Below are 23865 nucleotides of genomic sequence, written 5' to 3' on the forward strand. Positions count from 1 at the left end.
CTGGACTTAGTAGGATTGCAGCTAATTCTGCAAGTGCAACAAGTACAGGTCTGAGTTTCTCAAAGCTCAGCTACTTGGTTTGAACCCCAAGGAGAGTGTCATTCTGCAAGGAGGACAGCAGAGGACATTATGTCTGCTCCTGCTATAGAGAAAAGCCCATCACAGGCCCCACTCTGGACATCTGCCACAAACATCACCCCCATGGGAAGACTTCCCAGGGTAATTTCCCCTTTCTGGATCTCTCTGTGATCTAACAGCCTGAAAATAAATACCAGCCACAGCCTCAAAACACTCCATCCTTGGGCTGCTGCATGCAACCCACCATTGATGCCACTCCCTTGGGTTGCTTGGCCACCTCCAGACTCCAAGGGATGACAGAAAGCTGCTGGAGGAGCAGGAGAAGGGAAAGGGGGCTGGGAGAGAAGAGTGGGACCATTTGGAAACAGCCGTGCAAGAAGAGAGAGGGCAGACTGAGGGCAAATGAGAGCTGGAGGGCAGAAACCTGACTGCAGCAGGGAAAAGCTAAACTTAAAAAGAAATAAAGGAGGGGGTGAGAGCATGGGAAAGATGCACTGGAGAGCCTGGGCAGGAGCACATGCTGAAGGAACAAATGGGTAAAGAAGAAGTGCTTTTGGAGTAAGAAGTTCCTCTAAATGATGGCACTCAGAGTCCTACCAGGGGATACAAATTTTCTTACAGTAAAGCTCAGATGCCCCAGCTCCTAGGCTTGCTGCTTCACAAACATCCCTTCTCACAAACAGCGCAAGAAAAGAGGCCAGAAGCTTAAAAAAAATAAATTAAAGGAGATCCAAGTCAGCCCTCTGCTGGCAGGAGCCTTGGCCAAAGCCACGGGGCTCCCTGGGGAAGGGGCTCAGCCCCCTGGGGAAGGAGGCTCAGACTCCCCACAGCAGGCATCCAGCTTTCCCAGACCCCCATGAGCATTGCCCCAAACCAAGGAGACACATTCCGACAGCAAGGAAAAGAGCACTGAGGCCAAAGGCATCTCCCTGGGGGATTGTCTTCTCTCTTTAAGCTGCCTGGCTCGCTCTGGGTGGGGTTAATCATCACTGCAGTTCAATTATAAAGGACACCAGGAAACTTGCCCTCTGCTCCTGTGGGGTGCCACCTCCCCCAGACATATGGGGTTATGACAAGTACATCCCAGCACATCCCTGGGTGGGACCAGGGAATTAAGGATGCTCCTGACACACGCAATATCCCAAAGATTCCATGCTGGGAGGCAGACAGACAAGCAACCAACACCTCCCTCAGCAGCACACACCTTGAGACGGAGGCTGTTCCTCCCCATAGAACATTTCCCCTCTATGAAGACCACCCCAGCCACAGAAATCCTGCAGGATCCCCTTTTGCCCCAGCCACCCAGGTGAGACCAGCAGCCTCTGCTCAGCACCAGCTCCTCAGGGAGAGCACAACAGGCTGGGCTCACCTGTGCCACCATCCCCCTGCCTGCTTTGGGGAAGAGCAGCTGCTCTCTGCTGCAGCTCTGTTGCTCCAGGTAGGAGTGAGGGAGCAGCCAGCCTTGCACAGGGGACACACACTGCTCACTGTTGCAGAAAAAGCAGCAGACTAACTCTGGACTCACTCTGTGCTCACAGCCCACCACCACCACCCCATGTTTCTTCTCAGTGTCCTGAAATCACTTTCCCAGACAGATTAACCAGCTCAGGTCCTCCTCAGGCTGCCTGAAGCATGCAGGGCACAAACCTAAAGCCCCAAACACAGCAGCTGAGTCCCCAGCACCCTGGGAGGAAGGCTGGGCTGCTTTATGCACATCTGCTGTGATGCCCACCCTGAGCTCCTCTCCTCCACGGGACCTCTTGTCCTCCATGGGAGCTCCTATCCTACACGAGCCCTGCTCTCCTATGTGGACACTGCACCACGTACACCTGTAACTCATGTTGGGAACAGGAAGGGGATGCTCTGCTGCACCGTGCAGCAGAGAAGTAGCCCATCTGCATACAAGCTGCCTGCCTTTCTCCTCCAGCAAACAGCGGAAGGTAAAAAGCATCCATCAGGATTCATAAGATGCACCCCTGGAGTAAAAGACTGATTTGATATTAACAGCTTCGTGCAGAGACTATAAAGTGATCAAGGCAAAGCACTGACACCTCGGAGGCATCGCAGCCCTGGGAACCCACTGGCAGTGCAGGCTGGCATCGGTGCAGACCCCTTCTGCCCCCTTCCCCTGCCCTCCTCCTCCTCTCCAACCCAGCCACACACACCGAGGCAACTTCGGGAGCGTCGAGCAGCACTCGCTCCCTGTCTGCCACCTTCAACCTCTTTGTCAGCTCCTCGTCTGGCACCCGCAGCCCCCCGCCAGCACCCAGGGCAGGCTGCCAACCTTGTGCTGCAGCCTCGCTCCCCGGCCACGCAGCATCAGCACCTCGGACCCTCTTCCCCTCCCCCCCCAAAAAATCAACCCTCTGTCGAGGTGTCCCCCGGGGGGACTCAGGCAAAGTCTCCAGCCACTCGCAGGACCCTCCGGCGCACAGCATCCCCCGGGAAAGGCAGAAACACACACACACACACACAAACACAGGGTTAAACACCCCAAGGCAGAAATGCAGCTGCTCCTACCTGAGCGTGGCACTCTCCCCTTGCCGCACAGTCACGTTGTCCATGGCTTTGGGGAAGGTGGCATCTCCGCTGCGCACGGGCACTCCTGCGGGCACAAGGAAGAGCAGCCTGAGACAGAGGACGACCAGGCACCTCCAAGGCAGGGCTAAGCACCCACCGACCCCCATCCTGGGCAGCAGGGACTTTTCCAACAGGCAAAAACCACACCCGACAAAGGCCACCAGGAGAGAAAAAGGGGGGTAAGGAGGTGGGGGTTGAACGGGGGCGTGGGGGGGGAGGGGGGGAGAGGAAGGAGAGGCTTCGTGTGTGTGGGGATGGGGGGGAGCAAAACAACCGGGGCGAGCGATGCGGAGCTCCACGGAGATCAGGAGAGCCCCCGGCAAGGCAGCCTGAGAGCACTGAGCCTGCCGAGAGGCATCCGGAGGGAGTCCCCAGTATCCTTGGGTGAGGGAGGAGGACGGGAGGGCCGGGGGGGGGAATAAGGGAGGTGGGGGGAGGAGGAAGAGGAGGAGGAGAGAAGGTGCAGAGCAAGAGATGAAGGTCACAGATGTGTGTGCCTGCTCAAGACGCTACTTTAAGATTCAGTAGGGCACGCGCTGCGGAGGTCTGGCATCAAAAGTTTATAACCCAAGGAGGAAACGTTAAGTGTCTCCAGTAGGAAAGGGAGGGCGGCCATAAAAAGAAAAAAAATTAAAAAAGAAAAAAAAAAAAAAAAAAAAAAAAAAAAGAAAAAAGAAAAACAACGGGCTTGGAGTTGGGCTGTTTGCCGGCTGTTGCTCTTTTGGTTAAATAACAGGAGAAGGAAAACGAAGAAGAGTGAGGAAAAAAAGAAAAAAATAATAGCAAAAAAAAAAACCAAAACAACGCTCCCCAAAATGCCGATTCTGTCGCAAGATCGAAACTTCCCCGCGGAGCTGCAGGCGGCGATGTCCCCGCTGATGTCCCCACTGCCCGGACGAAGTGAAGCTCCTGAGTGTCTCCAGGGGAAGGGGTCTGGCGGGGTCTCGGGGTGGGGGGCTGCTCTCCCGGCTGCGGAGCTCAGTGAAATAGCGGGGAGGCCGGGGGGGAAGGCAGCGGCAGCGGCGGCGGCAGCAGCATCCCCGCCCCGCCGGCCGGCAGCATCCCTGGGCGGCGGGATGCAGGCTGACTGCCCGGGGTTGTCATGGCAGCGGCTCCAGCCCCGGCCGCCGCTCGGGCTCCCGCACACCGGCGAGGCGGGGACGCGCTCCACACGCCATCCTTTAACCCCCGCAGCACCGTACTAGCCAGAGAAACACCCCCCACACACCCCTCCGTTAACTATCTCCACCCCAGGGCTTCTTTCTGCGCAGCCCGCCCAGCCCCGGCGTTGCATCCTTCTTCTCTGCATCCTTCTCTGCATCCTTCTCTGCATCCACCTGTTGATCCCAGCCCCCCGAAAAGGGTTTCTGCCCCGCGCCTGGGGAGCAGAGAGGGGCTGGGAGCCCCTGGTGACAAACCGAGGTCCTGCTGCAGTGCATTGGCCCTGGAAAGGAGCTCCAAAGTCCTGCTTGTCCCTGCTCTCTGACCCAGGTACCATTGCAGTGGGAAGCCCGAGGGCTTTCCACCCCATCAGCCACCCCATCAGCAACAAATGTCCCTCTTTGGGGACACCTAGAGAGCACCATTTCACTCCTCAAAGAGCAACTCAGGGCACCAAGACCTCAGTGATGACCCAGACATGTCCCTGCCTATCAAAGGAAACCAATCTCACCTCATGTCCCCACAGGGTGCCCAACCCAAGGCAGGCTGGACTTCAGGTGGGTGCTTTCCTCCAAAGGGCATCTGCCTCTCCCACGGAATATAAACTGGGCAAGCTGCCCCATCCAGGGGATAGAGGAGGAGCATAACCCCCACTGAAAGGGTTTTAGCCATTCTGGGACCCCAAACCCATTCAGAGACCTAAACACAGCTGCTAAAACTGATAAAGGGATTTTGCAAGGGATTTTCAGTGATGCCAACCCCCATTCTCAGCATAACAGGCCTGTCGTGTATGGCAGTGGCACAAAGTGACCCTAAATGGACCACCAGCCACAGGCTAGCACTGCAGAGAGGCGTGCTGGCTCCCGGCACCAACCGTGGCTGCAGGCACCAGGGGGATGCTCACTGCAGCTTGGATAAATAGGGCAGCCTAGGAGCAGAGGGAAGCACAGAGAGAAGTAGGGCTGAGTTTTCCATCAGAAAGCTCTTCAGCTGCCAAAAAGTTGGGTTAACCTCAAACAAGCAAGCTGGCTGCTCCCCTTTCCCCCCCTCCCCAACAGCCAAGGCTGGGCACCCTTCATGGGGACGAGCACATCCCATCTCCTTCCTGATCTGCTCCCACTCCAGGGCACAGGAACCGTGTCTGCCAACAGGGAGGGAGCAGCAGCAAAAAGGAGTCAGCACAAAACCACTGCAACTCCCCACCAGTGAGACAGCTGAAGCCTGGGAGCTGCTGAGCCTCGTCCAGCAGCGGGATGAAGCTCCAGGGAGAAGGATGCTGCAGGGAGGAGAAGCTCTGCTGGGGAAAATGGTGTTTAGCCCTTGGGATAGGAAGCTGCAGACGTAAGAGTGAGTGTAGCAGAAAGCCTGCCAGAGAGAGTGCAACTCAGGAAAGGGGAGATTTAAAGGGAAGGAAAAAAAAAAAAGAAAAAAGAAAAGAAAAAAAAAAAGGCTGTCTGCCTCGGAAAGAGCCTCTGAGGAGGCTGGAGAGATGTGGCTACATGAATGGATGTAAAGGCTGGGCATAAAGGGATAGACAGGTAGCTAGAGTGGCTGCTGCAGAGAGCTGGGCATATATGGGGCACCAGGGGGGGAAGAGGGGGCTGGAAAGGGAATGTTCTATATGTTTATATTAGAGAAACCTGCCTAACTGGGTACACACCCAACAACCTGGACCAGCAGCAGGCTGCAGGCAATGTCTCAACCACCTTCACCTCAGAAGGCACCTGACAGTGGGTGCAGGCAGCCAGAGCAGCCTCTCCTGCCCTGGTCTTCTGGACCACCCCATCATAAAATATCTCCCAGTTCCACCACTCTGGTTCAGGTGACATCCTGCATGAGAACACTGGCATCAAATGAACGGAGAAGGTGAGATATGGAGGGGGGGGGAAGAAGGCAAGGGAAAAAGAATTCCAGATGCAGGAGGCTCCAAAATCTGGATGCAATCACAAAGTCAGCAGACACAAAATTTGAGCCACTTCTGCCCCCAGACAGCTCGCAGACCTGAGGTTGTATGGGTGCTCATGCAGGTGGCTTCAGTTCGGGTCCACATCTAAAAATATCACCTAGCTGAGAGGGACTCAGAGGCTGGCACAGGCCCTGGGGGCATCAGGCATATGGCAGTGGCAGCTCCTGCTCCTCATGGTGACGTTAACAAGCCCTGACCTTCTCTCATCATCCCAGAGGCTCAGAAAGAAACTGAGACTGCAAGGACGAGTCCCTCCACCTCCCTGTCTCCAGCCTCCCAGCCGATTGTCAATCTCAGCTTTTATTAGTGGTGCAGTTTGGCCTCCATCTCCCTCCGAGATTTCTCCCTCGTTGCTCTAATCAGGAGTTTGCAAATGTCAAGAGTACAGGCCTGGAAGTAATTAGTGAGGGACGGGAGCCCGGGAGCTGTGGAGTTGCTCCTCAGCAATGCTGCTCCAGCACCGTGCCTGGAAGCAGCCTGCAGCCACCAGGACCTACCAGCGGCCACCCTGGGGTTTATTTTTCAGCTTCACTGCTGCTTCTGGATTATTTTCCCCCTTCTTCTTGCAGCTCAGGGCTCAGGAGCTAGTCCAGCTCCCTCGAGACAGCCTGGAGTGAGGGATTGAGAGATGCAAACCACACCGGGACGCTATGCAGTCAGCACTCATGGGCATCTTTTGAGACATTGACCCTTCCAAAAGAGTTCCAAGGAGTAATTCTAATTCCTTTTAAACAAGACACAGATAATTACAACTTAAAGCTTTCCCAAGAGTGCACTGCCCAGGTAGGGGAATGCTGTGAAACACGGACACAGCCACAGCATTGCCCTGGGACAGCATCTTCTCCTGTGGTGGGCACACTAAGCCACCATGTCCTTGTGTCAAAGGGGAAGGCACAGTCCTCAGCAGGCCAAAACCCCTAAACCTGAAGGCAAAGATAATGGGAAATAGCTTGCTTTTCTTTTTTTCCAAGATGAACTTTCATGTCTTTAAGCCATTTAGCCTTCACAGCTGAAAACGCTGCACCCAGAAAAGCAAAAACACAGCAGAACTGCAGGGCCTTGGAGGCCCTGGGCTTGTTTAATCAAAGAGTCAATCCATGCTCCCAGGGATTTGCCCTCCAGCACCAGTGGAAGTTCTCCAGATCTTCCTCTGGAAACCCCAGACAAGCTTTTTCAAAGCTGCCAGCTCCTCTCCAGTCCCCAGCTCGCAGACAGCTGCTCAGCTCTCCAGAAAACGGGGCTCTTTTAAGTCATCTCTCTCCCAGGGCATGTCAAATTCCTAATCCTGAGCATCTTGGCCACACTATCTGGCCAAGATCTATGTAACACCTCCACGGTGAGCAGAGAGCTGTGCCTTGCTGGTATCCTGCTATGTACAGATGGTGTCTGGGCTCGGGGCTATAAGATTTTTAACTATTCTCTTTCTACACTATTATCCCCTCCTCCTCCCTTTTCTCCCACCTCCTCTTTCTCTCCCTCCTTCTCTCCATCTGTCCCTACCCCCTCTCTTTTCCACCTTTTCCCTTGCACACTTGCAGCTGCTAATTTTTCCCCGGCATATTTGGCAATCCATCCCCAACACCTCTTCCCCCACACCCTGCTTCTTTTGCTTTTCCCCTTTGCTGCCAAATATTCCTGTTCCTTCACCCAAAAGTGAGGACAGAGAGCACCATGGAGGAGCAGGAGGAGCTCCCACACCCATACAGAGCCCTGGGATAAAGCTCAGCATCTGTCAGAGCATGAGAGGTGGGGGACACACAGCAAAGCATCACCCCTTTCCCTGGATAAAAACCTCAGGGAAGCTCTTCCCAATGGATTGACCACTGCCCAACCAGTGGCACACACACACAGCTCTCCCCCTCCTTCCCTCTGGTAGGATTTATTTATCCCACTTAATTTTTCCACTTGTTTCATCTGGGTTTATCTTCACACTGAATCAGGCTCTCCCGGCAAACTGAACTTTTATTTTCCATGTTGTTTCATTTAATGCCTTTTTACTGCATGAATTTAAGGGGGGAAAAATAAAAAAGGCAGAAGGAAAGAAAGAAACAAAACGCTGAGGTAATTGTGGAAAAACCAGGCAGCCTGTTCTTCAAATTAATTACTGTGCTTGGGCAGAAAATGCCAATGCTCCTTGCTAACACCCCATTGCTGAGCTGGTTCAGCCCTCAGGTAGCCCCTCCAACACCATCTTCATGCCTTAAAGCAAGCACAAATCCTTGAGACTTCCATAAAATCCTTCCCAGGACACACAAATCCAGTTTAGGGTGACAGGGACCAGGCAGGGACCTGCTCTGGATTTCTCCAGGTGCACCCAATGCTCAGCACCCATGAGATCCCAAGTGGCATGGGGGACACAGGGCACACTCAGCCCCCCTGGGAACCTGACTACTGAGAACAGCCACTTTGCTGGGTTAAAAGCAGCCCCACTTGTCCCACCAAATACTGAAATTAAAACAAAAGAAAACCAACAAAATTAGTCTGAAAACAGCCAGGGCTGCTCGAGCAAACCTGGGACACCTGGGTATGGCAGAACCATGGCAGAGCCATCACAACTTCACCCAGAAAGCTTGGAAGGTCAGGATTTAATTTTACTTCTGACACCAACCCAGGACTTTTTTTTTATTATTATTATTATTTGGGGTTTTTTCCCCAAGGGAAGCAAAATGAGTTTCTGTGTGATGCCAAGATTTTTTTTTTTAATTATTATTTTTATTTTCTGTTGGTATTTAGTGCACTTGGGCAGGTTTCCAACTCCCATGTGGTCTTTCCCTTAAAATCTGACACTCAAGGGAAGGGGCAGGGGGACAGTGATTAGAAACCTGTGACATTTTGCTTCCTTACCAAAACATTTCCATATCAAAACACGCCAAAGTTCAACCTCCTCCATGGAGGACACTGCAGAAATAAAACTGCCAGCTGACTGCCAAGCAGCACGACACAAACCACAAAACATTGCACAGTCCCTGCTGGCAACCCTCAAAGAGATGCTCCCAGGACCCTTTTCCTAAATTTCCTACATCCCTGACACGCAGAGGGAGCAATCAGACTGGGGGTAAAAGAAGGGAATTGGAGCAGGTTTATAAGAGTATTAAACAAAAAAGAGGCTCCAGCCCCCCTCCCCAGAACCTGGTGCTCCAGGTCCCTGTGTGAGCATCATGGGCAAGCTGGGGGCTGCTGGGGACAGGCACTGGGCAAGGGGACAGGGCTGTAGGGTGGGACAGTGCCTGTGTGTGTGTGTGTGCACCCCAGAGAAGGGCAGAGCGGGCAGGTTTGGGGTTGCCAAATGTCCCTCCTTGCTCTGAACCCTCTGGACTGCAAGGGACAGGGGATGGGGACAAGCTGCTCCATCAACCCGTGGCTTCAAGTCCTATTTATAGTGAGGAGTGGGAAAGTAGGTTAGGAAGAGTGAAGGCAAAGGAGCTGATGTAACCAGGGCAGCAGCACTGCACAATCCCACCACCATGCACAGGGCAGCAGGATGGCCCCATCCCACCCCCCTCTGCCACCTCCAAGGGTCCCCCAGGGACCCCAAAATGAGCACAGATGAAAGGAGCCCATGAGGGGTGCAAAACCAGCACAGGCCAAGGGACATCCATGCACTTCAGGAACAGCAGGGACTCAGGTTCAGCCCTAAACCTACGAATGAGCCTGAGCCAGGGGTGGGAGGTGGAGGGAAAGCCACAGCAAATTTTCAAGTCCCTCCCAGATGAAGAAGGAAGAAAGGAGCATCCAGCAGGTGACCACACACAGGTTGGTGGTCTCCAGCTGAGGTCCAAGAGGCCACTGACAGCCCTGAAGGTTTCTCTGAGCTGGGGGAGCTACAGGAAAAGGAGCAGATGGGAATGAGCCCTGACAGCAAAGCAGTCAGCCTGGGTATGACGGGGCCTCTCCATCATTAGTACTATGTTAGTATTTACTATATTACTATGTTAGTGTATTAGTACTACATTCCTGTACCACCTCCTGGCTTCTCACTGGGCCAAGATGTGGAGGCACAATCACATTCCCAGATTAGTCCAGGAGCAGGAAAAACACCAGGATCTTGACCACAGACAGCTCGGCGCTGCTGAACGTGGAAACATAACGTGCATTTGAGTCTCAGCAGCCATTAGGTGACTAGAAATGGAAACCAGGACCTGAGATATAGCCCTGTGTCTCACCCTGACTGTGGGCCAGGCAGCAAAGCCTCTTGGAGCCCCTCACCTTCCCCCGCCTGCCAAGGGAGGCAGGAACATTTCTTCTCTCTTCTGGAAGCATTACAAGGCTCATTGCACAGCCGCCTGCAAAATGTTCTGTGAATTCTTAACTGAATGAATAAAAGAACAAATGAACAGATAGCTCACAGCCCTGTTGATCCTATTTCTAAATATGAAGCCATCACACGGCCTCTGGGCTTATTTACAAAGTACAGAGACGGAGAAATGAGCAGAGCTCAGGCGTGCCACCTACGCGAGATGCTGGGAGAGGGAAACACAAGCTCTGAGCTGTCCTAGGAGGCTCAGGAATGGTGGAAAAGGAAGGCAAGAGAAAAGAAAATCCCATTCACCCATTCTCCTCGGTCTGCACTGGTATTTTTCACACCTGGATGGCAGGAGAAACACCCACCTCAGGGCTGGCTGGGCCAGCACTGGGTTGAAAGCAAACCCATCCCAACAACCAACTGGTGCCCTGCAGGACACGGGGTGGGGTTGCTAGAGCAAACTCTGCTCCAGTGGTATCAGCAGAGGGGCCAGGACAGAAGTTTTAAAGAAAAAGAAGGCAAACATCCCCATTTCCAACTCCTTGCCCCTGGATGCTCATTGCAGCCATGCTGCTGGGCAGGTTTGGCAGTCGTGTTGAGCAAGGAAAGGTCTAAACACATCTTCCCAGCCTGTCTGAACAACAAGAGCTTCACAGGCTGCAGGTCCCAGGAGAAATATAAATTCTCAGCACTTTCAGTCTTTCCTCTCTGTGGCCAGTGCAGATGATGTTCTTTCACCTTTGAAATTCTCACTTCTAAGGGCTGAAGCAAGGGGGGGGGGGGGGGGGGTGGAAAACCCAAACACATTAGGATCTCAGTTCCTGCAAGCTCTGGAAAACTTCCCTGGGAGTTTATTGCAGCTCTGGGTAAATGCTGGTGCAGGTCCCACAATATCTGCACCAGGGATCTGCTCACTGCTGCTTTATTCCCAGTGGTACAGGGCACAAGGAGATAAATATTCAAGTTGCAAAGCCAGGGTGGGGATGTGAACATCTCCATCTTCCTAGGTCAGTTTTAACTCATCTTTCAGTCAGCCTGCTCTGAGCTCTTCCCTTCTGACTCCAATTCCCCTCAAAGCCAGGGGCTGCCTGGATTCTGGGACTGAAACCCAGGTTTGCAGCAAACAAAACTAAGCATGCTTTATGAGCAAGAGCAACCCTGGGGGAGGGGTTGACTGCAGTTTCCAAGGCTGAGCAAGGTTTCTGTACACAGCCCTGCCTTAGTTCTGCTCACTGTCAGCAATCCCAGCTATCTCCAGGTTGCTGACAACCCGACAATCTCTGATACTGCAGCAAGGAACCAGTCTGCAAGCTGCAAAGCCCCGGTATCCCCAGAGAGAAGAGTGAAGCAGGGAAAGACAAAGGAACCCAAATACCTTGGAGGAAATCAGTGACCTGCCCCAGGCCATCCTGGACACCCCGGAGTCCATGCATTGCACCTCATTCCCCACGGACACACAGCCCTGGGAGCATCCTGAGTTGCTACCAGGAGCTGGCCCTTCCTGAGGCTCCTTCTACCAAATTCAGGGCAAAGTCCCAGTTCACCCCAGTTCACCCCAGCAACTCACACAAGGCTGCAAAACCACCACCCTCCCCAAAAGAGCAGGCACCCCTTCCACAACCATCTCCCAAAGATGGATAAGGATGCTGCAGAGCACCAGGCTGACCCTTCCAGGGGCTTTCCATCCCTAAAGATGACAGCAGGAGGAGCTCAGGGGCTCCTACCCCATCCCACCACTCCTGCACCCCTGTCACCAGAGCCAGCATCTGGCACTTGAGCAGCTGCTCCAGCAAAAAGCAGAATTCTCAAGAAAAATAAGAGCCTTGTGGATGGGCAGCATTTTCCTCCTGACTGCTTGATTTTTATTTATTTATTTTTGGGGTTTTTTTGGGGGGTTGGTTGGTTTGGTTGGGGTTTTTTCCCCCTCCCATCACCCTTTAAAACCACCCCTGCTCCAGGGCTGGCTCTGCAAGCCCCCTTCCTGATAAGCAGCAGCTCCCTGGCTTCTCCTGCCCCTCGAAGCTCTCCTATTCATTGTTGTTTCTCTGTCGCTACAAATTGGCACTTCTAAAGAGATTTCCAGGCCAAGTATTAACCCCCTCCGGAGCTCAACCACATAAACACACACGTTATTTGTCAAAGGAGAGGAAGGCAGCCGAGCTGCAGGGAAATTTAAGTGACTTGTCTGAAAAAGCACCGAGGAAAAAGAGCAGAGGCACAGACACCCCAACCTGCCACAGGACTTTCCCTTTTCCTTCCAGCCCAAACCCTGAAATCCTTCATCTGCCCCATAAATCAGTGAACCCAGTTCCCTTTCAGAGCTAGAAATAGGACCCCGGAGCCCCCAAATCATCACAGCCATATTTAAGCCCAAAACAAGGTTTCCTCTCGTTGCAAATTTTATAGAAGGTTCAGAGGGTTTATTTATTGTTTAAAAAAAAGAAAAAAAAAAAAAAGGTTTATAGAGGTTTTATTTATTGTCAACTCCTGGATGATAAAATGAGGCCACTACAAGCCCTATTTATTTCTCACCCTTGCAGAGGGGCTGAGATGTGAAGCAAACAAAGGGCTCCAGCACTGACCCTGGGCTCATGCTGGTGTGCAGACTGCTGGCTGATTATTTTATAATAGCTGATAGCATCTGTGATTTAATGTAGCTGTTAGAAATTAGCAAGGACTCCATCGAAAGCATCCCAGTCACTCACAATAACAGGCTAATAAATCATTCCCCCAGTGCTCCGTGGCATTTATGGTTCTATTTTAGAGATGCAAAGCAGAGATCCGGCTGCTCTCCTGGATTTATTTGTATTTATATTTTTAATAATGCAATTAAATAAAGAAATTTAGGATGTTGTGACTCTGTTGCCAAAAACGGCACCGATGAGAACTTCCCCTGCATGACTTCCCTTTGTTATTTTCTCCCCACCAGCCAATTAAAGGCAAAACAAATGGCTCCAAGGCTCTTCCAAGATATTGTTTCCAGGACATGGAGTGGAAATCTCACAGCACTGAAAGCCAAGGGAGGCAGGAAGGGAGAGGAGTGGGAAAGAGGGGATAGCTGGGGTGGCTTTCAGTCTCCTATTCCCTCTCATCTCAACACAGTCCTGAATATCATAGAAACATAGAATGGGCTGGGTTGGAAGGGACCTCAGAGATCATCAAGTCCAACCCTTGATCCACTCCCCCCATGGTTTGTAGCGGGAGGAGCCATTCTTGCTCCTGAAGCTTGAAGAACTGCTGGTCTCTTCCAGGACTCCAGCCACCACACAGCACTTCCAGGGTAGAAGTGTAGCGGGAGGAGCCTTTCTTGCTCCAGAGGCTCAACGAGCTGCTGGCCTCTCCATGCCTCACACCAGAGTGAACTCTCTCTGTGGGTGTGTGTCCCACCTTTATTGGCCCCCTGGTCTTGCTCATACCCAATAGGGGCCTGTCCTAATCAGGCACAGGTGGACTCACACCCACTCACTGGCAACTCAAGGCACCTGGTTGACAATGTCTCTCTACAGTGGTTCCCAGCCCATGGCACTCAGTGCCACATCCAGGCTCTTTGGAAAGATCTCCAGACACGGAGAATCCACTACTTCCCTGGGCAGCCCATTCCAATGCCTGATCACCCTCTCCAGAAAGAAATTCTTTCTAATCTCCAACCTAAACCTCCCCTGGCACAACTTGAGACCCTGCCCTCTTGTCTTGCTGAGAGTTGCCTGGGAAAAGAGCCCAACCCCCCCCTGGCTCCAACCTCCTTTCAGGGAGCTGGAGAGAGTGATGAGGTCTCCCCTGAGCCTCCTCTTCTCCAGCCTCAACACCCCCAGCTCCCTCAGCCTCTCCTCATAGGAGATGTGCTGGATCCCTTCAGCAGCTCAGCTGCCCTCCTTTGGACCTGCTCCAGCACCTCGATATCCTTCCTGAACTTCTCGATGCTTCACTCTCAATTTCCCAGCCTTTAATCCCAAACTCAGCTTCACTCATTGCTAATGGGGCAACGAGTTGGGGCGTTCCTGAAAAGAGGAAAAAAGCAGCAAGTTTCCCTGGATCTACCCACTGTGGCCACAACCTGGACACTTAAAAACCTTCCCTGAACTAGGCTGGCTGATGCCAGAGCAGCAGGAGGAGCCTGGCACTTTTTTCTCCACTGAACCACATTACAATGGAGCACAGCTTGCCCTGTCTCTGTCCCTCTAAATAAAGCCAAGGGAATAATATTTGCTGTCTGGGATGATCTGCCTGCTCCAGACATCCCATTACAGAGAGAATGGCCAAGGGAGGCAGGAGCATCACCACAGACAGGGAGCTGGTCATGCAGGAACAGAGATGAGCTCTAAAGCCTTTTCTCTTCCTTGCAGCAGGAGAGAAGCCCCACACCTTGCAGTGTCCCAGATGGCTTCATAAACCTCAGAATTTGCAGAATTGGGGAGGGAAACACCCTCGTTCCCCATCCCTGCATGCCAAGCAAGGGTCAGAATGCATCCCTCCTGCTTTTTCCTCTAAATGATGTCCAGCCTCCTTGCTCTCCTGCATTGCAACCCACCAGAAAAAAAAATAGAAAGAAAGAAAGAAAAAAAGAGACTACTGCTTTTCCTTTATCTAGGAATATTTTCAGTTAATAAGGAGAAGGAACCAATTTATTTCTCAGCCATGCACTAAACTCTGGTGTTGGAGAGTTTGGAGTAAACCAACACCCAATAAAATCTGCACAGACTTCACTGGGGCTGAATCAGAGCTCTGCCAGATCCACTGAAAATACTCTAAGCATTTCCATCAGAGCCTTACTTTTAAGTAGAGTTACAGTCAGAGAAATTACTCTGCATACACGACCCCAGAGGTTTCATATTTTTTCTCCTGCCGTGACAGTTTCCGACCAGAGCTGCTTAATTTACAAGCTGGGAGATGGGGTTGCTTTCCCCTCTCCTCTTTTAAAACTGCCAGCCCTGCAAATTCTTCTGGAATGGAAAAACTCATCTCCCCTGGCCTGCTCTGCCACCTCGGAGCAGGATATACAGCCCTGGGCACAGCTCCTGAGACACGAGGGGATGGCAGAGGGAAATCCATCTGGATCCCAAGCCCAGAGCTGTGGCTCTCTTGAGATAAATGCTGTGAGACAGAAGCAGAGAGGACAGGAGGGTGTCTGGCTAGAAGATGGACATCCCACATAAAGCACCATCAGAAAGCCAACAAGTCTAACTGTGGAGGGGTTTTTTGGGTTGTTTTTTTGGGTTTTTTCTTTATTATAGAAACTGATTTTCTGCAATTTCTGTTTAATACCATGAAACCTATCATTAAAGCAATGGGTGGGTTCAACTGCTCTGATCTTTTCCCACTTAAATAAAGACAGATGGAGAAGGTTCTGAGAACTGGTACCACCCACCAGACCAGTAGCTCTAAAAGGGGGGCAGGAATGCAATGGGGTCAGGCAGGAGAGAGCTGTTCCCAGTTCCTTATGGAGCAAAACCAAACTGAGCTGCTCCCTGCTGCCCTCAGCCAAGGAGGAGCACAGAGCCTGGGACCTGAGAGCACCTTTGCTCCCCAAGAAAGATTTTTAGGTGCACACATGGATGAGGGAAAGAGTCTCAAACCCATCACCCCATCCATCCAGGGTCTTTCCTGCCTGCTGCCATCTTCCACCCAATCCTGGCAACAAACCTGTCCAGATGTCCCACCTATCCAGGAAGGAAGCACTTCAACGACTGCAAAACCCTAGAAATGCCTTCTTAAAAGACCAGGTTTATCCAGGTATTGGATACCTGGATATTATCCAGGTATTGGGCACAGCCAGGGCATCCAAAATGCAAGGCAAAAGTCCCCCTACCCTTTGCAGAAGCCACTTGATACTGATTACTCTCTTCCTTACCCCAAATCCTCCTCTTAGCATGCAAGATACCAAAAAAAAAAAAAAAAAAAAGAAAAAAAAAAGCCTTGATCTCAAAAGAAAGCAGAGAGCTTCAGTAAGCACTTCCAGCAACATTTTCATAATAATTATTCTAATGAAATTTTTACATGTTTGAATACATTTGTCCTATATTTTCATTACCACCACTCACTGCTGTCTTCGATCTCCTCACCATCTGCAAATAACCCCCCCCCACACCCACAAATACTCCAGCACATTGGGCATGAAGAGCTGAGCAGCTGTCCCAAGGCCACCCCACACATGGGTGTGGGGCCCTTTGATGCCATCAGTACAGGAAGGAACAGGACACAGATCATAGAATCATAGAATGGGCTGGGTTGGAAGGGACCTCAGAGATCATCAAGTCCAACCCTTGATCCACTCCCCCCGTGGTTCCCAGCCCATGGCACTCAGTGCCACATCCAGGCTCTTTGGAAAGATCTCCAGACACGGAGAATCCACTACTTCCCTGGGCAGCCCATTCCAGTGCCTGATCACCCTCTCCAGAAAGAAATTCTTTCTCATCTCCAACCTAAACCTCCCCTGGCACAACTTGAGACCCTTTGTGCCCTCTTGTCTTGCTGAGAGGGAAAAGAGCCCAACCCCCCCCTGGCTCCAACCTCCTTTCAGGGAGTTGGAGAGAGTGATGAGGTCTCCCCTGAGCCTCCTCTTCTCCAGCCTCAACACCCCCAGCTCCCTCAGCCCTTCCTCACAGGAATTCTGCTGGATCCCTTCACAGCCTCCTTGCTCTTCTCTGGACCTGCTCCAGCACCTCAATCTCCTTCCTGAGTTGAGGGGCCCAGAACTGGACACAGGACTCAAGGTGTGAAGATCTGAGAGGACAACCTGGAGCTGAATCTTCATGGCAGACCCAGGAACCAAACCTCTGGCAGGTGGGGATGTGGGAATATTGTCCTTGCTAGGACAGCTAAGGAGGTGAAGAAGCAGGAGGACAACAGACACCAGGGACAGGTCTGAGAAAACATCCTATTTTCAGGACCATTGGCACACTAAAGACCACTCTGCTTTCCAATGGCTCAAGGGTCTGCTGAGCTTCAGCAAAGAAAGGCAAAAATGGGGAAAAAGAAATTACTCCAAATATGCCTCAATCTGTTCCAACTTCTGTGATGCCATCTTTAGAGGGCAAAAAACCTCTCTTTGGAGACTAATTGAAGCTACTGGTTGTTCAGTGCCTGAAGCAGGCTGGTGTTTAGTAGCTGGGCAGAATTCCTCAGCAGTTTTGTATTTATTTTATTAATATTATTATATTTTTTTTAACCATGGAATCATTTTATTAATATTAATAAACCCACAGAAAGTGCTAATTTCCTCCATCATTCTCCTAATTACCTCTATTGAATTGTGAGGATCATCTGCATGAATAATGACTCCCCATGCATTTGCTGCTCTGTTCAGCAAAGAAATCAGCAAGAGCCAAATCCTGCAGCCCTAGATGAGAGGGAAGGATCTCTGGAACCACCACCAGATGCCTCCTGGATTTAACAGACTTTCCCCCAGCCACAAAAACCAACCAAGGGTCACCAGATTCATTCTGCATGGATACAAGGGATGGGGACAGTGCTGCTAAGAGGAAGGTGACTGCTCTCAGGCTGCATCTCAATGCACAAAGCCTCTCCCTGATCCTCTGGAGCTCAAAAACCCTCAACAAGCAATTCCAAATCCAGAGCAGAGCTGACAACAGATTTGCTACAGGTTTTGGTGAAGGCAGAACCTGACTCTGGACTCAAGGAGCCAGTAGCATCACCAAGGGATTCTTTCCTTCAGCCACACACTGACTGGGACCAGAAAAAGTCCTCAATCAAGCAGATGAGTTCCTGCTCCAGTGCCAAAGCAGGGTCTGCAAGAAAGGCTTCCTAGGACAGACCTAGAACAGAGACACTTTTTGTTTATTTCTCTCTTTTTTGGCTGATTCCAAAATGCTTTTAATTTCTAAGTCATCCTGAAACCACATGCAGCACACGGATGCTTTCCAGCCCTGGAAACATCCCCCCCTAAATTTTAGCACAAAACTTAGGAGACCCAAACACACAGACACACACACTGTGTGTCTAGATTTTAGCACAAAACTTAGGAGGACCCATCAATGTCACCTCCCTGGCTCCATCACATGAGTGTCCCTGGTGTGCTGGCTCTGCAAGGGGAGCCAGGAGGACAAGGGACACCAGCTCACCTCTGCAGCATCTGCCTCCAGCAGTAACAGCTGCACAACACCCTCCAGCTTGCTGGAGGACTGGAAGGCTTTAAAAGATGTATAATGTTCTTGGATGGGATCCATTCCCCTGCAGCTATAAGGCTTGTGTGAGCAGAGAGGTCACAGCACAGGCTGATGCTGAGACTGTGATGGAGCCTTTGCAGGACCTGGCATCCTCTGCTAAGGATGCTGGCTGGGGAGAAGCTCCCCAGTTCCATACCCATCTCTGCTCTTTGCATGGAAAAGCAGCTCCCACCAGCCGCTTGCTCAGGCAGAGGGAAAGGATGGGACACAGCTGACTCCCCCCACCCTGTTTCACTTGCTGGGAGCACCCTCAACTCAGGTGGCACCCAGACTGCAACCACAGCCCTGAGCTGCTAAGTGGCCACCACAGGCTCCAGAAAGTCCTTTTCTGGCAAGGAGATAGGACACACTTTGGTGTTTCACTTCACTGGAAGTGGTGGAGCAGGGAGAGGGAGGATGGGGTTAGCTCCCACTTCACTGGAGATGCTGCCAGGCACATATTTGTATTCATTTTCATGAACTTCCCATAAAAGTCACTAATAGAACACAATCTGCTAATTAAATTTCACTCAGGAAGGCATTTTCACCTTAGATTAGCAGTGTCCTTGCACATTTTTTGCTACTAATGTACTAATAACATCTTATTTATCTTATAAATTAATTCCGTTAGGCTTATCATTAAATTTGAGATATTAACACGCCCAAACGAACCCAATGTGAAAGGGAGGCCAATAATTCCAAAGGGATGGAAACCACAGGCCCATTTTCCTTCTTTTTTACTGCTCAGGAAGAAAGGCAGCAGGGCTGACAGCTCAGGGGAGCAACGTCCCCTTCAACTTAAACTGCTTTGGAGGTGCAGGGAAGGCCAAGGAGCTCTCACCAGCCCAAGGTCCCACTGCCAAAGACTCCTGCTACCCTAGCCAAAGGCACCCCCAGCTCTTCTTTTTTGGAGGTCTAAATTAAGTGGTTTCACACTCTAAAGCTCACAAGAGAGGACTAAGACACTCCTCACCCCATCCTTGCTTGTCCTATCGGGGTGATGCCAACAGACCCTCTAAAGCTTTGAGGGTTCCCATTGCCCAAGGGCTGGTGCTGGACCCAGAGATGCCCCATCTGGGCATGCAGATAAGCTGGAGAGGCCACCTGCCTCACCTGCTTCCCAAACCAGAGCTGGGATTTAAAATATTTGTCAAAGGGAAGGAGGAGGTGGGGGAGAAGCGTTCTTGATCATGAATCCTGGCAGGATGCAGCTGCTGCCTGTGCTTCCTCTCAGCTGCTGAGATAACAGAGAGGAGGCCAAGCTGCAAGGTTTAAATCCAGACCTCCTTTCACACACTGCTGAAAATCCTCCCTTTCTAGAGCTGCATTTGCTGACTACACAGCCTCAACCCTTCCTTGCACCCAGCTCCCCAGAAGATGCATCACCATCCTCCTGAACATCACGTAAGGGCCTGATGCCAACCAACACCAGCTCAGCATGCTCTACCTTGAAGAAGGGGATACATCTTTTGGTATCCCCCTTTTCATTCCACTGAGGCTTTTTGCCCCCAGAATCAGGATTTAGACTTTACTGAATCAAATCCCACCCTGGCTGGGCAAAACAAGAGCAGTGACTGCTTCCTGTACCTTCCCCTCGGACATGGTCCTTAGGATGCTGAGCAGACAACTTCGCAGAAGGAAACATCCAACCTCTGCTGTCCTGGCAGTGGGATTTTCTCCCCCATCCCAAAGATCCAGCACGTTCCCACCCGTAATTGGATGAGGCAACATTGACATCCAGTGGCCGATGAGATTAATCGCAGCGGAGCTGGAATGTTTCCTCTGGGGATGGAGCAAGGGCTGGCAGAGCAGACTGAGCTGCAGCAGGCAGGAAAAGCTCCAGCATCCCACCACTGGGCCACCACCAAAAACTAGGGGAAAACTCCAGGTAGCTATTCCTAAATCCTCCTCCATGCTGGAAGACACTGTGGCCCCATCAGCATCTCTGTCCCAGCTGGAGATGCCCTGCAAGGGACCAAGCCAGTCCTCAGGCATCTGCACCATCACCTACTCTTGCATGCAGACAAACCCTCCCAGTTTCAGCATCAGGTCCTGACCAAGAAGCTCTTGGTGAGACCCTGGCACAGGTTGCCCAGGGAATCCGTGGCTGCCTCATTCCTGGAAGTGTTCAAGGCCAGCTTGGATGGGACTGGGAGCAACCAGGGCTAGTGGAAGGTGTCTCTACCCATGGTAGGGATTGGAACTGGATGATCTTGAAGTCACCTTTCCATTCCATTCTGTTTCTCTCCACCTGGATCCACCTGCTCATCCAGCTGCCAGTCCAGTTGTGGTTCAAGGCAATTTCTGCTCTCCCTGCTTAAAAACAATGAAACTGAGGCATGAGGGGAGGAGGAAGAGTGCAGCAGGTGGGGGAAAGCTGTAAATCCATGCCTGAAAGCCTGCATCCAGGCCATTTTGCCAGCTACAGCACAATTTGCATGCCTGCAGGGACAGCAAGATGCTGCTCCCTCCCTAGACAGCTGTTTAAAAAAAAAAAAAAAAATTAAAAGAAAATAAAAGAGGCTCCCCCTCCTCAAATCTGCTTTAAAGGTTCTCCAGTTTCTGCGGGGCTTTAATTTTATTTTTAAAAACACCATGGCAGATTACATGCTACACAATTAAATATTGATTGGGAATTCTCCCCAAGTATGCTTCCCCTCCATCTCTCTGCCTCCGCCGGGAGATGTCAAGTTCTGTTTCCTAAGCTGTCCCCATCCAGTGATTACGTTCATTAGGACACCAGCCTTGTGGTTAAAAGTACTTTCTTTGCTGCTGTACGTTTAATTAGACAACTCTTTCCTAGAAATTATTTATAGCCAAGCTGGGGAGCTATTGTTAGTCCGAATGTAAATAAGATTCAAAAGGGAAATCCCAGGGCACCCCTGTGGCTGGTGAGCCGCTCACTTCAATCCATTAGTGCTGGTCCCAGTGCCCCTGCTTAGCACAGGCTTCCCGGGGCTTCATGGCCACAGCTTGTGGCTGTTTAACAAAATCATACAGCGAGGCACAGCTTTCCAATTCAACTCTTGATGGACGAGGGATCTTTTCCCTCCCTGCTGGCAGAAAGAAAGGGAGGGGGCTGGAGGAGGGCAGGAGGCAAGCTTTACGTTCAGTGGGAAGGGGCTCAGCGAACTGGACCATCTGAGAACACTTGAGCAGGTTGGTTTTTTTCTTTAAAAGGCTGGGTTGGGTAATGGGTCTAGGGAAGACACAGGCTGAGTTTCTAAACCTGTTGCACAGAGTCCACCAGAGCTTCTGGAGGGAAAAAAAATAAAGCACATGGGGCTGATCCTCACCTAAAAGCCCACCCCAGCTTCTAAATGCAACCACCACCTCCAGGGGAGTTCAACCAAACCCCTGACTTGAGCCCTTTAGAAATCAGCACGGTGAAGCTACCAAATATCTCTGGTTTCAACTCAAAATGAAATCCCAGGCTGGACAATCCCACTCTTCCCAACACCCTGCAAAAGCTTGGCTGGGAGCAAGCACCCAGCACGCAGCAAGTGGGTGATTTTCCCCCCTCCTTCCAGCCCTGAGCTCGGGAAGCAAGCGCTCGTCATTTGATGGATGATTCACGGGGTTAATCTTGCATTTTCACACCTTCTCTTGGCCTCCTGGCATCCGAGGGAGGGGATAAACGCACTCAAGCGGTGTTATTTAGCACAACAGCACTCAGCAGCTCTTTCCGAGCTGCTCCACGCAGGGAGCAGCAACGAGGCCACGTGAGTGAAGTGTTCAGGAATGCAAGAAAACGCAGGAAAAAGAAGAATTCTCAATTAAAAAATAAAATAAAATAAAATAAAATAAAATAAAATAAAATAAAATAAAATAAAATAAAATAAAATAAAATAAAATATAAAATAAAATAAAATATCTCCCTAGAGCGTGGCTTGGAGGTCAGCACACCACAAAAGAAGTGGCAGAAGCCAGCAGCATCCTATGCGCCGGGCTGGTCTGCAGAACCCGGGAGGAAAAGCAAAACGAAATGCCAAAATTCTGGGCTGCCAGTTTTGATTTCAGCTGCCACGGCACAAGGTGGGACCGAGCTCCCCGGTGCTTCTAAAGTTGTCCCAGCCCGGCTGGTGACAGTGCCAGCAAGGCTGCCACCACCGCCGCCAAGCCCCGGCAGAAGCCATCACGGTGCTGGAGGGTAACACCGTGGGGAGGTCTATTATTTTAAACATATAATTGATTCTAATTCATCACTTATCGCACGGTGACAGATTTTTATATAGTTTATTATCTCCGGCGCAGCAAGGGGGCCCGGGGGGGGTGCCTCCTATTGTTTGGCTGTTCCTGTTCCTGCTTCATCTTTAGCTGCTCCGTTATCTGTCTGATTAAGTTAGGGATTCTGGTATCTCAGGGTCCCCAGGTAACTGTCACTGCTCATATCCTCCCCTCGCAGGACTCAAGCAGCCTTTTTCCACCTCTCCTCCTTGACCCTCCTGCCTTCCCCGTGCTGACTCCCGACGATTTGGGGACAGCAGGGACAGCCACCAGATGCATCCCAGGCCGCACCACCCTGGATGTCCCCCAGGGAATCATAGAATCATAGAATTGGCTGGGTTGGAAGGGACCTCAGAGATCATCAAGTCCAACCCTTGATCCACTCCCCCGTGGTTCCCAGCCCATGGCACTCAGTGCCACATCCAGGCTCTTTGGAAAGATCTCCAGACACGGAGAATCCACTACTTCCCTGGGCAGCCCATTCCAATGCCTGATCACCCTCTCCAGAAAGAAATTCTTTCTCATCTCCAACCTAGACCTCCCCTGGCACAACTTGAGACCCTGCCCTCTTGTCTTGCTGAGAGTTGCCTGGGAAAAGAGCCCAACCCCCCCCTGGCTCCAACCTCCTTTCAGGGAGTTGCAGAGAGTGATGAGGTCTCCCCTGAGCCTCCTCTTCTCCAGCCTCAACACCCCCAGCTCCCTCAGCCTCTCCTCATAGGATCTGTGCTCGAGTCCCTTCACCAGCCCAGTTGCTTCCTTTGGACCTGCTCCAGCACCTCAATCTCCTTCCTGAGCTGAGGGCCCCAGAACTGGACACAGTTGTCCACCACCTCCTCATCCTTTGGACCTGGCAAGATGCAAACCTGAACCCTGCCCCCTCATTTTCATCCATCTTGGTGCCTCCTAATGGAAATGGAAGAGCAACAACACAAGGTCCCCAGAAGGTCCCCACAAGGTCCCCAAAAGCTCTTGGTGTAGCACAAGGAGGTGTAGAACACCGATTCGCTTCCCAAGCCCATCCAAAAATCCTAGGACCAAAGGGCCCCAACCCCTCCTCCCCTCACTCCAGAGCAAGGAATGGGATCGGAGCTAAAATGGGTCGGGTTTGGAGAATTTCCATTTCACAAGGGGCTTTCAACTTCTCCACGCTTTTGTTTTCGCTCGGTTTCAGAGCGGAAAAAACCCACAAAAAGCACCCGCACGCTTTCCTCCCGATGAGCTCAGCGACTCCAAATAAATAAAAAAAAAAAGCCATAAACCAGAATTTTTTCTTTTGACACATTGAAAGGGTCATTTTGCAATTTCGGTATTTCATATTTCAGCTTTTTTTTTTTTTTTTTTTTTTTAGATTATTTGGAATTATTTCTACAACATTTCACGAGGCTAAATGCAAGGCTGAGCATCACACACTGCAGCGCTACGAGGGATGTCAGGATGTGACAGAAGGT

At 51.3% G+C, this 23865-nt stretch overlaps 1 protein-coding gene across 2 annotated transcripts in view; it reads right to left on the minus strand.

The window, feature by feature from the left end:
• Positions 1-23865, minus strand: part of LOC103526084 (opioid-binding protein/cell adhesion molecule homolog) — a 261631-nt gene that overhangs the window by 81613 nt on the left and 156153 nt on the right. The window contains exon 2 of one of the 2 annotated variants that reach the window (XM_030464746.1): positions 2599-2683. In XM_030464746.1, the coding sequence (XP_030320606.1) occupies positions 2599-2683 (85 nt within the window). Of the gene's footprint in view, positions 1-2598; positions 2770-23865 lie in introns of those variants that run through there. The other variant, XM_030464744.1, reaches the window with a different exon arrangement.

The sequence above is a fragment of the Calypte anna genome, chromosome 24 (assembly GCF_003957555.1).
Source record: "Calypte anna isolate BGI_N300 chromosome 24, bCalAnn1_v1.p, whole genome shotgun sequence".
NCBI classification, from domain to species: Eukaryota; Metazoa; Chordata; class Aves; order Apodiformes; family Trochilidae; genus Calypte; species Calypte anna.